Source organism: Parus major, chromosome Z (assembly GCF_001522545.3).
Source record: "Parus major isolate Abel chromosome Z, Parus_major1.1, whole genome shotgun sequence".
NCBI lineage: Eukaryota > Metazoa > Chordata > Aves > Passeriformes > Paridae > Parus > Parus major.
Window position 1 is genome coordinate 39,345,955 of NC_031799.1, and position 15,627 is coordinate 39,361,581.

The 15,627-nt window shown below is 35.0% G+C and overlaps 1 protein-coding gene across 2 annotated transcripts in view; it reads right to left on the bottom strand.

The window, feature by feature from the left end:
* The window catches only part of CNTNAP4 (contactin associated protein family member 4), a 203,400-nt gene that overhangs the window by 118,421 nt on the left and 69,352 nt on the right, over nt 1-15,627 (bottom strand). For both annotated transcript variants that reach the window (XM_015615186.3, XM_015615184.3), the window contains exon 3: nt 6,197-6,390. In XM_015615186.3, coding sequence (XP_015470672.1) covers nt 6,197-6,390 — 194 coding nt within the window. The remainder of the gene's footprint in view (nt 1-6,196; nt 6,391-15,627) is intronic.

Genomic DNA, 15,627 nt, shown 5'->3' on the forward strand with positions numbered 1-15,627 from the left:
CATTAACTAAACAGAAAAGGCAGGAGCAAGGAAGCAGCTGCTTGTTGTTTCTCTTGTACTACCCAAATATAGAAAGTTGTTCCTGCCTTTCTATTGTTTGTGATGCAGCTGGAAACTGTCTGGAAAATAGTCCTGATCAAGCTCAGTCCCAGAAACCAATTCCGGTACACATTTAATAGTTTGCATAGCAGAAATCTTTAAAATAACAAAGTATCATCCCAACACATTTACATTTGTTTTCCAAAACCACTGTTAATTTAATGACTGAAACACTAACACACTAACACACACATTTAAAATAATGTGTGAATGTCTAAATCTTAAGAATATTTACTTCTGCATACTGCTGGATTTGCATGTTTTCAAAGCATCTTGTTGTCCTTGGTTAAGTACGTGGTTTTTAAATGTGCGTGTATAGCCTTTTTTTCCACATATGGTCTGCCATAATATAAATAATGTCAATATACATTTTACCTGTTCTGTCATTAACAATTCTTTTAATGTTTACCCACTTACAAAGATTTTATTTAGGGCACTGCATTTTTTGCTGATGTTTCAATCTTTTTTTCCTTCCTTTTAACTTATCTTAAATATTCTGGGACAGGTTAACCTTGATGCATGCATTAATCTCTTCACCTAATATAAGTTATTTTATACAGAACATTAATCATTGTGACTGCAAAATTAGCCTTATTAGATTTCCATTTAAATGTCTAAAAATAGCACTGTGGTCAGAGTGCTTTTAAAACAGAAGTAGACAGAGAAATGCAAAAACTCAGAAGGTAAGTTCAGAAATTTTTTAATGTTTTAAATAAATATTAAAATTTCCTCATCATAAGTGGAAGTTTATGCACATGACCAATTTCATAAAGGCACAATAGTCCCCTGTCTGTATTATTCCACCCAAGATTCCTTGTATTTCTGACTTCATACTTAATTTTTCATACTCGCCTTTAAGCTCCTTTTATAACCTGTGTTAAGAATATTCTCCTCCTTTGTTTTTTCTTGTCTCCTCTTGCATTCCCAGCATCTTTCCCCAACCAAAAAAAAACTTCAAGTGCCCCCATTAGTCAGTTCACAGACAACAACAAGCTGGGAAGATGTGTTGATATGCTGGAGGGTAGAAAGCTCTACAGAGTCATCCAGGCAGGCTGGACTGATGGGCTGGGGCCAGTTGTATGAAAAGACCTTAAAGATCTCCTAGTCCTAACACGTCTGCCATGGGCAGGGATACCTTCCATGAGAAGCATTTTCTGTCACACCTTTCCTCTTTAAGAAGGGTGACTTCTCACACTGTTCTGTACTTCAGCATGTGTCCTTTCCATGGAGTGCAGTCCAGCTACTCAGTGGTCTAGCATGGGTCTTCATGGGGGTCATTACTACATGATCTACTTTAATTCATAGATAAAGTGGTTCTCTCCTTCCTGTGACTAACAGAAGAAGTGTCAGGCAGTCTGAAGTCACCATATTTCAGAACTGTATCTACGGAAAATATATAATGAGAGAGTACCCATTGAAATTATCTATGACTTGGCTTGCAAAAGGAATCAACAGAAAAACCTCTTGGGTTCAAAAAGTAATTAGCAGAAATCCAAAAAAGTAGCATTATGTACAGGCTTTTTCTATTAAAGTGAAGCAAATTATGATCAAGAATGATGACTCTGCTCTCAAAGGAGAAGGATCATAGCAAACGTGAATTACCAAGTCTAAGAAAGCTTTATCAAAGAGTGCACTCTTGAAACTTGTAATGTGAGTATCACAGAATACTTCTGATTCAATATTTCTTAACCTCTGTAACTTTGCATAATTGTGAATTATTTTACACCATCGGAAGTCTCCAATAAAATATAAAGCCCCAATTCCTTTGAAAAGGAACTTGTGAATATGTGTAGCAATTCATACACAATTCTTCACAATTCATAAAATTACGTTACCTATCATTGTAACTGTTACAGTGAAAATACTTCTGTGCAGACCCACAGGGTTGTTATTATGATAAAATATTATGATTTCATATATTATATATTCAATTATATTATATTATTATTAGGATATTATGATAAAACAAACAGTTTAAACCAGCTAAGTTAAATTAAATAACCAGTAGACCTCAGAACTTAAATATATGTACAAAAATAAACAGACATAAACAAATTTGTCTTCTAAAAGAGAATTTACTAAAATGGTCATATTTTTCCCAAATTTTAGCTATTTTCATCTATTAGTTTTAATTTCTCTGGAAATAATTTTAAAAGGAAGATTCAAAACAAATAAAAGTGAAAACTCAGTTCCAGCTGTGGAATGGATAAATCATTATTCTCAGAGGAAAAGAAAAAAATCCACAAAACTGAAAGCTGAATATATATGTTCTTCCTTAGGTGTGTCATGGAAGAAATAGTCAACATTATATCAAAGAAATTGCATTTCTGTTGTTCTTCAAAACTTCTGCTAATGAATAAGATTGATATGCATTTCTCCATTAGTTAGATGACTCGAATTTTCAATGAAATAATCAACCATGGGAAACTTGTTATTCAAACTGTGAATTGCTATCCTTTTCCCTCTCTTAACTCCTCCCTTTTATTCTCTTTATCTTATTCCTCTCCTTTTAAATGAAAAACCATTAGTAATGTCCTGGAGAGAGTGCACAAACTTTTGTGATACAAAACTATTAATTTAGTTAAACCCAGAAACTACTAGCTGAAAGGATCAGTATACATAGCCCCAAATAGATAAATATAATTACAATAGGAGATTCTTCACAAACAAAATACAGGTGATGATACCTAGAATTACAAGGAAGAATACAAATACAAATTACAAGGAAGAATGAAAAGCAATACCTCTAATAAAGTAGTATTTAAAGACATAAGGTTTTCTAGAACTTCTTGACCAAAATTTAACATATATTTTTTCTGATGATTTACTGTATACCTCCTGAGGTCTGAAAGAAGGTAAGTGAAAAGAATCATCATTTCCAGAGGAAAAAGAAAATCTGGTAACTTAATATACAAAGAGATTTGAGGCCTCTTCTCATTTTAAAGGTAAAAAAAGAACCATGCAAAAGATTGGGCTTGGAAGTCTGAACTTTACTGCATCTGAAACTAAATCCTAAGGAACAGTAATACAATAAAAAGACTGAAGAATATAAAAGGACACAACATGTGTTGTTCAAACACTCCTATATTTATGGTAAAATTGAAGAAAATAAAAAATTGAGTTGAATTAATTTCTTTCCAAGATTAAACTAATCATTCTCAATGGGAATTATCTCTCTGCAAAAACATGTGTTTTACCACTAATTACAATTATTTCACCTGAGATTTATATCTTGACCAGAACTGTACCAAGTCCTAAAACAGATGTAAATATTAATTCTACTAAGGTCTGACTGAAAACATCCTACAGTAGTTATCAAGACAGGGCAGAAAATACTTATAATTAACTTTAAAATACAGTGACAGTAATATCACTGAGGACAGAAATCAGAATGTATTATTGAAATAAGAAAAACTCTACTGTAGAATGTATAGCTAACAATACTTAACAATACTTTATCTGTAGTGACAGAAGTCTTAGGAATTAAAAGTAATGGAGTTAGTATTTCAAAAACTCCTCTAGTAATTAAAGGATTTTAAGCAATAAATAAAATTCACATAAAATATAGACTTCCTACAGTTATGAAACAGTAAGTAAGCCATACATTTAGGCCATCAGTACAACAAGGAAACTAGAACACTGAGACAAGCTCATAGTGCATGAGGGAAGGCTGCAGTCACCATGATTCCTTCTAAACCAATACCCAGTATACAGAAAAGTGAAAACAAATATTTAATATTTACTAGCAGCTCAGGGAGAGAGAATAATCTCACCTAAATTAAGATTTCTTCATGCAAATTCAGGACCAACACACAATGAAGCATGTTATTGGTGGGGGAAGGTGAAACATGGTTCTTTTCAACCTAAGCAAGACACCTATGGTCAGAGGAACCAGCCTTAGAAAAACTACCTTCTCCACAGACTGTTAAGATAGTTGTGATAGCTAGATCATTTGCAGGTATGTAGATAGTATTCTTTCACCTCAGTTGTTAAAAATTTTACAATGGATGAAAAAACTGTTACAGCTGCACAGTGACAGGAGTTTCAGAACCTTAAGATAGGCCATAAGGAAATAAAGATAATTCAAAACTAACTTCTGAAAAGAAAAATAGAAAGTAGGAAGTGGCGAATTTGCAGACAAGGAAAGTATCTTAAGTCTAACATAAGTCGTTACAAAGTAAAAATCCACATATCCAGTGAAGATTTCCACACAGAGCCCTCAGAACTGACATCTTCCATCATTCTAAAGCAGAGTAGGATTAAAACTCAAAAGTTACTTCTGGTAAGTAGCCTTGTAACAGGCCAACAACTCAGTTAAAAATAGGACAGAAATAACACAGTAGCACAGTAGATATTATAAAATGCTGGATGTTCTTGCCTTAATGAACTTGAGCATGTCATTTAAGAAGTCAGCATAAAGAGAAAACAGTCAGAAAAAATCTATAAAATAAATAGGGATTTAAGAGTTTCATTCCAAGACCACATCTGTGTATTAGTTTAGAAAAGAGAAAATATCTTCCCCTAGAAGCAGAACTCCTAAATAAAGATACATAAAAAAGATCAATAGATTGCCTTGAATTTGATGGTTTTCATCCTTGAATTATTCATAACTGCCTGCAAGCCATACCTTCAATCTGCCTTGCAATCATTAAAATAATACTTTTTTATTAAGTTTGAGATTATGGAATTGGAACTCCACCTTCTAGCTCCTAAACATCTAACAATCCCCTTATCCAATGTCTGCATCAGCATTTAACTATTTTTCAGAACTTTCATTTGATATTTTATCAGTGGCAACATTCAAGCAATAACAATCTGCATCACTGTTTGCAATACCAGTATCAGATTTCAAAAGAGCCATCATGGAAGAAACCAAGCTACCTCTCATACATTTTGCCAGTCTGTCTTAAGATGAGCAAAGACAATATTGTAGTATCTTATGCTCATTTAACATTTGGAAAATTGATTGATTTTCTTACTCCCCACAGCCATATGGATTAGAAACGCATTTATTTCTCTTTGTTATGAAAACACAATCTGAAGCGGAAGTATGTAGCAAATTTAAAAAGCAGGATAATTATGCAACAAGTAAAATACTGCATAATCTCATTATACCATAGATGGGTTTTGACAGTAAGAGTGACAAGAACATTTTGAATTAAAAGTCAACAAAATCAAAATGCATAAAATGAAATACATTTTAACATAATCTTTAACTGCAGCAAGAAATGAGTGAAGTATAAGGCTTAGAAAAATTTACAAATTAATCAGCTCTGTGCATGGAGAACAGAATTCACTTGACAGGATAAAATAATGTAACACAAGTTCCAATATTCTTCCTCTAGTCCAAGCTGCCAATTACTGGAGATAAAGGAAAGATGCAACCGTTTTCTAAATCTATATAATCCACTTTTTCATGTAGACTTTGGACAGCATCCTTCTAGTTCTGTATCCTTTGCTCTCATTTATATTCATACAAAAAGAAAGTGATGATCTTATTAATGGCTTGTTAATTATCATTATTATTTACAAAGCTAGTCAGAGTTAAGCAGGTTACAGTATCAGAAACTACTGAATTTAATAACCAAAACTTAAATACTGCTTAATTTTTAATTTTTTTAATAGACTGAGATTTGCATGGTTAAGATTTTAATTTCTTTGGTTGTTTCATTTTATTCTTATAATCAGTTCGAACATTCTACAAAAAAGAAAACATTTTGTTTTGTTTTGTTTTTTGTTTTGTTTTGTTTTTTAACCATAACTAAAAGCCAAGTTTCATGCACTGGGATCAATGCTTTTCGGAAAAGAAATTTGCCATACACAGCAAGACAAAAGAGACTTTGTAGTACATTTGTAATCCTCAGAATAATTTCTTGTGTCTTAATGGAGTATTGCTACAGCTAGATTTTTGATGTTTGTTTTCTTTTTACTGTCTTTCATCTTTTCAAGAGCTAAATTGCTTTGTATATTTAATTATCTAAACACTTTTACTGTAGTTTTTGATGTTCTACGTCTTTGCTTAGATTTACAACAATGCACAGTAACTTGTCTTTAAGTCTTTTGCAGAAACTTAATTCTCATTATTGAAAGGACGTACCCAAATGCTTTCCTCTTGACGATACTGCTTCCAATTTCGTCCACTGTCACTGAACATCAGAAGGTAGCTTGTTACCCAGTCTGAGCTCCCGTAACCACCTTGAGTAGCAACAGCAGTAATCTCAGTTCTTTCACCAAGATCAATCTGCAGCCACTGATATTTATTGGACACAAGTGGAGACCAGCCACCAGCACCTTAAAAAGAATGAAAAAGTGTGAAAAGTATTCCTAAAAATAAACAAGTTAGCACAAAACTTGCATATGAAAAATAAATTAGTTCATTTGAGCAACATTATCTAAAGAAAAATGTCCTCAAGGTTAGGTTTTCAAACTAGATATTGTTAGAAGTCCTTTCCAACTCAAACCATTTGATGATTCTCTGATTCTAATTCAAGATGTAGTTGCATCAAAACTATTTTGGTATTATTTAGGAAGGACTCTGAAAATATGTTCTAGATTACTAGATATTCATAACCAAGTATAATTATTCTAAATTATTAGCAATTGGTTCACTCCCTTTTCTCTGTCTTGAAGTTCTATAATAAATTTTGTAGACCAAAAATTTTACTTTTAGACTTTTAAAGTAAAAAAAATATTAATTTTGTCTTTTTATGTTATGCCTCTCAATTTCATTTTATGTAGCCTAGTTTATCTCCAGGGGTCCTGTCTAATAACCTCAATGATTCTGTTCTGTGAGGCCTGGATATATAAATTTGCATATGATGCAATAAAGCATAGTTAGATGACAAATTTGCACATGCTCCTTAAAATGACCAAGAAATTTGTAAGCAAAATGATAAGACAGTATGAGGTATACACATGCAGTTTCAACCACAGGCACACCTGACTGCAAAGAAAACAATTTCACCCAAAGCGTAGAGCTACACCTCCTGTATTTTAACTAATCAGAAAGATATTTAAAATGAAGAAATCATGCAATTCAGTGCTCCTTTGTCTTCCTTTGTTTGTTCTTATTTACTCAGATCTTGCTAGTTTTCCTGTAAGGCTGGGTGGAAAATGTCAAGGGTAGGTACCAATAAACCTCATAACAAAAAACATCGGTTTAAGGAGCTACATTGCAAAATATGCAAGTATTCAGACACAGCATCTAGTGAGTTTTTTGAGAATAGTGTGATAAAAATTTAAAAATAAAAATTTCAGATCTAAATCTGGAAACCACAATGTAACGGGCACATTGAAAAGTTTTTAAAGCATGCATACATATTTATCTAGTCTCCACAACAATCAGTTAGCTACAATCCAATTTTTTGCTTGTATAGGTTTCAAGATATAGAAAAATTAATAGTTAAATACTACACATTGCTTAATTTTGTTTAGTCATGAGTCCAGTGTTTAACATTACCTCCTCTAGGAAAGAAAAAGTAAAAAGAATTTTTACTTAGGAATGTGTGAAGGATTGACATTTAAGAAAAAAGTAGGGAACACCCACAGAAGTCAGGGCTTGAGAGAGGGGAGTTTCTTCTTTGCTTGAGACCTGGCCAATAGCTGGCCATTTCTGAGAATTGACAGTACTGTTCACCACTGAAAAGTGAGATCAACCCTGTGACTACCAAGTTTTAAACTTAAGCCCGGGAGTTTCTGGCTCCTTTTTGTTTCCGGCTTTGAAAAGTAACAGAGCTCGAGCTGGCTCTCGGTCTCCCCCCTGCCAGGCCCATGTGGCCCGGCTGGGGCTGGGCTCAGCCACCCGTGGCTCCCGGGCAGGGGATGAAGCCTGCGGGACTTCCCACCACCTCCCCCAGGCCAGGGCCGGGCTCTGCTGCGGCCCTCCCAGGAAACCTTCAGGGTCCTATTCCAGCGGGGTGGCTGAAGCCTTTCCCAGGCGGGGCCGAGCCTGCCCGTGGCCCCGGCCCTGGGCTGGGGCGGGCCACGGCTGCTCGCCCCCACAGACTGCTGCAGGCCTAAAACCGTCCGCTGCCTTTCCAGCGCTGCCAAGCTGAAATCCGACACCATGAATACCTGCCGCAGTTTGAGCCAGATTTTAACCCTTTCACTACTCAGATGAGACCTGCAGATTTAATCCTTTTTCCAGAGAGAGGAAAGTGAGAGTGGTCAACATGTAAAGAGACAACATAAACCATCAAAATGAGTGAAAAAGGGAATCAAGCCTCAGATGAGAAGAGAATGAGGAGATGCTTTAATAAGCTGAAATATTCTTTTTATAATATCATGGAGATGGACAGTAAGGTTCTGAATAATTCCTTTAATTCATGAAAGAGTATTTGGCAGCAATGAAGTATTTCAAAGAATATATCTAAACAAAGGTACCCATTGATAAAGCTGAGCAGATGGTGGAGTAGCTGTGATCCCATGAGGTGCTTCAACAGAGAGAGAAGTGAGAGTAGATGAAGACCCTTGGCCCCCAGGGAGAAAAAGAGAAAACCTCTGTTCCTAGAGATAATCACAGAGATAGATGGAGAGAACCTTTGCCTTTGAATAACACATCCTTAAAATAAAACCCCTTGAGTTCATGGCCCATGAACACACCTCTGAGTGGTGTGAAAATGGAAGGAGAGCATGATGACAGGGAATTTTCCTTCTGCGGGACTGCTATCATGGGAATGAAAAGCCATGAGAAAACTGTTTTCTTGTGGAGAACTCTCAATATAAAGACAAAAGGGAACTCCTTTCTCTACAAAGACTGATGAAAAGACTATTGTATAGTTAGTACTGTTTTAACCACCAGGTTTTGTCTCTATGTTGTCAGTTGGACAAGGGAATGGTTGGGTGGTGGGGAGGAAGGGTTTCTGGAAGTTTTATTCTGGTTTCTTATTCTTGTAGCTCTGTTAATAAACTTTCTTTATTCCTTTTAGGTTTTGAGCCTGTTTTGCCCTTCTATTATAATCCGTATCTCACAGCAAGAGATGAGTAAGTTTTCTGGTGATTTTCTGCTAGTGCTTTAAAACCACTATAGGATGTAAAACTGTGACTTAAATATGAAATGGTGAGAAATCATATAGGTATTCATAAATTGCAAAAAGTGAAGTCCATTGTAGAGCCAAGTTGAAAGAACTGAGGGGAAAACATAAAGTCCCATATATGCAACAATTCCTTTGTCACACATTTATGAGCTAATTAAAATGTAACATAATTAAAACCATGGAGTTAAATACTGTGCACTTTTTCCTTCTTTATCTAAATCATTATTAAGAATTTTATATAAATATGTGATTTCATGGCTGCATCTCAATTACTCTCAAGCATATTCCAAAGCTTATCCTTTTGACCACATAATGTTCATGCTGTGCAGAACAGTGTGGTGGCATCACATAAGAAAACTGCGAGCAGTTGGCACGGGAGGTTAAACAAGGGTCCTTGCACCCATAGGCAGAGTGATCCACTTTCACATCATATACTGTATCTGTTACACATGCCACACAAGACTTGAGTGACAGCTTAACTTCCAAAACCTCAGTTCATGCACAAACACTTATAACAACATTCTGCTGAGCTGTGTTATCCAAAATCTTGGAATTGTATGTAACCATGCTAAGTTTGATGACATTTTTGAACTTTACACTTGAAAGGTAGGGTTGAATTGTAGTCAACAGGAGTAGTCTGGCAGACTACTGAGTACATAATCTGTAAATTCCTTCTGAGAGAAAACATTTTCACTTGGTGACTGCAGACCTTTATTCAGAATGAAGTAATGGAAGTTAGAGGAATGTCAAAAAACAAGCTTGAAAAAGTGTCTGTTATGGCAGATTGGTGCTAGCCTGAGGTAAGCACTGTCTTTAGTACTGTGATTTCCAGAAATTTTTGCAAGGCATGCCACAAGGTAGTCCCCTTATCATGCTCCACTACATCCAGAAAGAAGAGAAAGAGACACAGATACACAGTGTTCTAATGTCAGGGCTATTTGATTTGAGACATTACAGTAAGAATGCAGTCACAGAAGTCATCTATTATCCCAGTACTGACCAATGCAACCTAAGTCCCATAAAAAATAACCACCAACCAGAAGCAGCATGGTATCTCTAACAGCCTATATTAAGCTACAGTCTGGACCACCAGGCAGAAGCTGTAACATGTTTCCTGAAACACCATGACACTGGTTCACATGATGCTGTCATCTGTCAAAGGCTCTTCATGAGCTCGGCTGTCTGACTGTCCAGCAGGCAGGTGTCCTGCCAGTATCTGACTGCCACCTGAAACACCACAGACATGAAATGTTTGTCCAGTCCTGCAGGAAACACAAGTAGAGCATGTCAGCTTCTCATCCAGGACTCTTTACAGTGTGTCCTTGTCTTGCAGCAAGATTAATGAGTGTACCAAACCGTAGTTGCTTCTGGCTGTAGCATACATCTGGGCATGGTGATGCACAGAAGCTGGATGTATAACAGATGCCAAAAGGAACTTGTTTGTCAGATTTCATGCTGCATGGTGTGGATGTTTTTGGGAAGATCTGGAGAGGTCTTAAAGAGCTTCTGACAGGGATGCAGATACCATGTATATTAAACAAGTGAGAAAATGCATGGACACACAGGGATAGATGAAGATTTACAGGAATATAATTTTGTCATCTCTAAACTTCCTGAATTATAGACTTTGAAGTCTTCACCTTACTTCTTTTGTCAGTGTATTTTATGTACAGCATATGTTTTCTTCAATTACATCTGAATATATGTTCTACAGTGACTGATGAAACATCTTCTGTTGCAAACTAAAAGCAAATCATAAAAATAATTTTAAAGGGAGAAAACCTGTATATAGAGTTTCTTTTTTTCAACTTTAACTCAGTGGGGGTTTAACTCTTTTTATTTTCCATTCTCATGCCAATATTGAGATTATTTGTATGCAACATACCAAAAATCTACATTCAAGCTACCCAGGCATGCAAGATCCATGCTTTATTTCTGTTAAAAATCCCAAGTATCACACAGTTCCTTTTTATGAAGAACATGATGACTGGAAGTTGAACACACATATAATACAGAAAAATGATGTATTTTCATATCACTTATTATTCCTACTATATTTTTTAAATACCAGTGCTTGTAAAATGTTTGTACACATGTGATGTAATTTCTTAAAATAAAATAATTGTTTACTGAACACATTTAGCAATACTTTTTCTGAAGTACTAACTTCTTTTCTTAACTCATGAATTTCTGTCTTTCAATTCCATTTTAGTAAGAATGTGCCAGCTTTACTTGATGGCTCATAAGTAAATGGAGAATTTATGGTGACTGGGAGAATTAAATCAAGTTTAGGGTTTCCATCAGTCACTTACACATACTAATTGGTAAACAGCCTCCTTCACTTTATGTGATGCTCATCAATAAATTGACTATCAAATGATTGAAAAAAATCCTAAACTTTTGATATTTTTGATGCATTAAAATTGGTTAATTTGTGCTAGATTTAAAATATAAGTAATCATGCATCTTTCATATTTCAAATTTTGGCTGTGAAATTCCATTAGTCTTGATTTCTGTTTCTACAACATCATAACATTTATTTTCAAGTCAGATAAGTGAAATATATTGGGGTTTCCTCACACATTCACTCCAAGCAATGCACAGTGCTCTTCTGTGGGAGTTATACAAGGAGGTGTCATTAATTATTTCAGTCAGCAATTTCTTCATTACTGCACCTGCCAAACTATAAACAAGACTGCAGACTGTAATCTGTCCTGGATTTATGTACTAAACTTCTAGCAGAAGACCTGCTTTCCTCAGATACCCTGTATTTCTAGATTTCAATTTTTATGCTCTTCATATGCCATTTAAATTTTATTATATTACCTTTCTTGCTTTTGGAGGTTAAGTATCTTCTGCCCTTTCCCATGACCATCAATATAAACAAATCACAACACTGAATGTGTATTTTATTACCCTGATTCCTGTCTGCTAAAATATGTATTTAAAGAGCTTTTACTTTCAGATTTCCTTAGCTTCACTGGGGTCACAATATCATTATCACTAACACTGAAAATAGAAAAAAAAAATCAGCAAAGTTAGCAAAGAGCTGCAAGAGAACAAAACTAGAAATTACTGAAGATAAGGTCCAAAAACTTACATCCAGGGCAGAAAATACCTGAGTAATTCTAGAGTGGACTTGGAGTGCTATATCAGGTTAAAAACTTCTAACCCTGATGGAAGAAAATTTATTAGGTAATATTTAAACTTTCCAAACTTGCTCTGTGTAGTTATCAAGATGCCAGGCAACTTCATTTTAAAAACTCTGAACTACATAGAATAGAAACTGATTTAAAGATTGCCCCTTTGTATGAACAGCACCCCACTTTTTGCTTATTTGGCTTTATGACTACAATTGGCTATATTGTTATGTAAACCACAAAACAGCTCACACTCATACATGCCTTGACATCTGCTTCTTCACATGCAGTTTATTAGACCATTTAGCCAGCACTTAAAGCACTCTTAAATTCTATGGATTTTCTGCATATTTAATTACAATAATCGCAAGAACTGTATTAGCAAAAGTTCAGGTTTAAAACTAACACATATCAGAAAAGATGCTTTCATTTGATTAATCAAACTGTGTATTTCCCATATGGACCATTTAACAGAAGCTGATTTTAATTACAAGTCAATAAAGTTGCAGCAGGGATAAATTTGCTTGCATTTATTACAAAGCAGATTTTCTGCATGCAAGTAATTGACAACTGTGTCTTCTAAGGTTTAGTGAAATGAAAAATGAAATTAAACTGTTTTACAGTATTCAAAACCCATGAAATACCAAAATATGACACTATTTCATTTCTTAAGCTGAATGGCATCCTCTTTCACAAACTGAGAATTAAAAAACTAGGTGTATACTTTTACCAACTGTCCAAGGGTTTTGTTTTTTAAGTTTATGGACAGATACCAAATGTGGGGAGTGGGGGGTGATATCTGATAAATGGTGTTGATGCATTGCTAGCAGGTGACAACCCCCTTGGTCCCTAAAAAAGGTGTGTAGAGTAACAGTACTGCTGTGATAAAACCCTTTTCTTTTACATTTTAGTTCTCCTAAGTTTGAATAAGGCAATTCAAGACATAGAGCTCATACAATTATAAGCTCCCATTTACAGCCTAGGAAAATGGAAGAAAAATAATTATCAAGAAAAACCTAAATAGCCAAAGATACCAAAGAGCATAAATCACAACTTGGCCCATTTTTCAAAAAGGGTATGTGAAAGCCTATCACTTTCTGAGCCATATTTCGGTAAAAAAATTACATGAACAAAAGCCTCAAAATTTGAAACCAGGGATAAACTGTGGCAAGTAAACCTGAGAAGAGATGAGAGATCTTGAGCTATGAATAAGAAAACAGGGCATATAATCATTTAGTTTCACACAGATTGAAGAAGCCTAAGGACATCTAGATCAGAATCCTATTCTTCAGTCACTGCTTCACATATAAAATTTCTGCATTGCAATTTTCAACCAAATTTTTGATAGCTGTTCATTTTTTGCCTTTGATAGGTAGCATGATGCTCTGCCTAAGTGGAGATAAAACAGCCTGAACTTTACCATATTTGCAAAAGTTATTGATTATAGATGGAAAGGAGGGGTTACACTCCTCGTGTTGTTAAAGAACACTGAGGCCAGCCTGACACATCAGTCCCAAAGCTAAATATTCTGAAGATGTGAAGAACATTTCCCAACAGAAACACATACAGGTGAGGATGCAGCATACAGACATCCTTCTGAAGGAACCAGCAAGTGATAATAGTCATAATTTATCTAAAGCGGCTGAGCTACAGGCTGCTGAGCTGACACAGCTGCCTTCAAACATGTAAGTAACAGCCAATCACTTTATACTATGAAAGTGCAGTCCCTCTTCTTACAGCAGGGACTTGCCACATGCTCCTTCTAGGATGCATGTGTCGATTCCTCCCTTGAGTGGGGGCACCCCCTCAAGGTTACTCCTCCTTGAAGCTGAATGAAAGAGTTGCCCAGGGTCACTGGTATGGTTGAGTAACATAAATCACGTTATGGTAACAATTATTTTGCTAGTCTTAATATAATTACTTCAATATAGTTAAAAAAAAAGTAATGCACTATAATAGTAGTTTTAAACATATTGCGCAGGAAGTAACTCCTATTAAATTTTTTTAGTCTAATCATTATCATCAATTTGAAAAAAAGAATATACTTTATTCATATAAATATATTTGGTTTGCGGTCCCTAATCCTGTTGGAGAAAGTTGCATAAAGGCTGAATTACACCTACATAAACCATAAAATATAAACTTTTACTAAACCTGAGACTATGAGGGATCCTGTCTTACCTAGACTCCTCTCTAAGAAGGAGTTTACAAAGCAAAGTGGTTTTTTTTAAACTTTCTGACTTCTCAGGACAGTCTCTGTGACAAAATTTATCTGCAGGTTCCATTCTATTGTTTCCTATGAGACTACTAGCAGTAAAAGTCTTTCTCATAGTTACATAATACGTGTATTTAAAACTATCACACAAAACAACCAATCTTAACACCTAAAAAACCAAAAACCATTCAGCACAGGAAAACTCAGCTCTTCAAAAAGAGTTGTTATTTCCTGACAAAAGACACATGTCTAACTGGTCTCAAACTGTACAGCCTTGGAAACAGAATCAAAGAATATTCCAAACTGGAAGAGTCTGACAAGTATCATTGAGTCCACCTCTCAAGTGTGTGGTCCATAAACGGATCAAATATATGTCCTTTGTGTTATTAGCACCATGTTCTAACCAACTGGTGTTTTCATCTCCACAGTCTCCTCTCCTTCTGATTTTAAGATTTGCAAGTTAGTAGGATATAGTGCATTCAGCCAAGATGTAAGATCAGAGAAATACCTCTTTAAAGATTGCTAAAACAAGGGGCTTTGAATAGTTGGGGAAACTTAACTAGTATACAGTTACTTTCTGCATGAAAGAGACATTACTGATTTGGAGGAGACTAAAAGCAGGTGTGACCTGTCACTTTACCAGTGTATAAAAAGACTCCATGGCTGTCCTTCAGGACAGTGTCATTGTTTAGTATCCTTCCATAACTGGATTTCATAAGAAATTGTTCAATATCTTCACAGTTTTCCTCCTATTTTTGTACGGTTTAAATAAGTTGTGTCTAGGAAACAAAGTATTAGCTGAAGCTGTCCTAACTACTATGGTGAACTGATGAAGACTAAGAAATACTTCATATATATACTATATATATATAAAAATACTTATACTTATTAATATTAATACTATATATATATAATACTTATGTACATAATCCAACTTCATGTATAGCTTCTTAGCTGTTTCCTGGTCTTGTTTTCCTATGTTACAAATGACAGCTATCAGTTAAGTTCAATATAAAAAAAAATGGAATCTTGGATATATTTCAAGGAATCAAAAACACGATTTCTTCTTCAAACGACTCTTAATTATGTTCTCTTTTTGGAAAACACTACTTATCTCCATATATTACAACAAAACTAA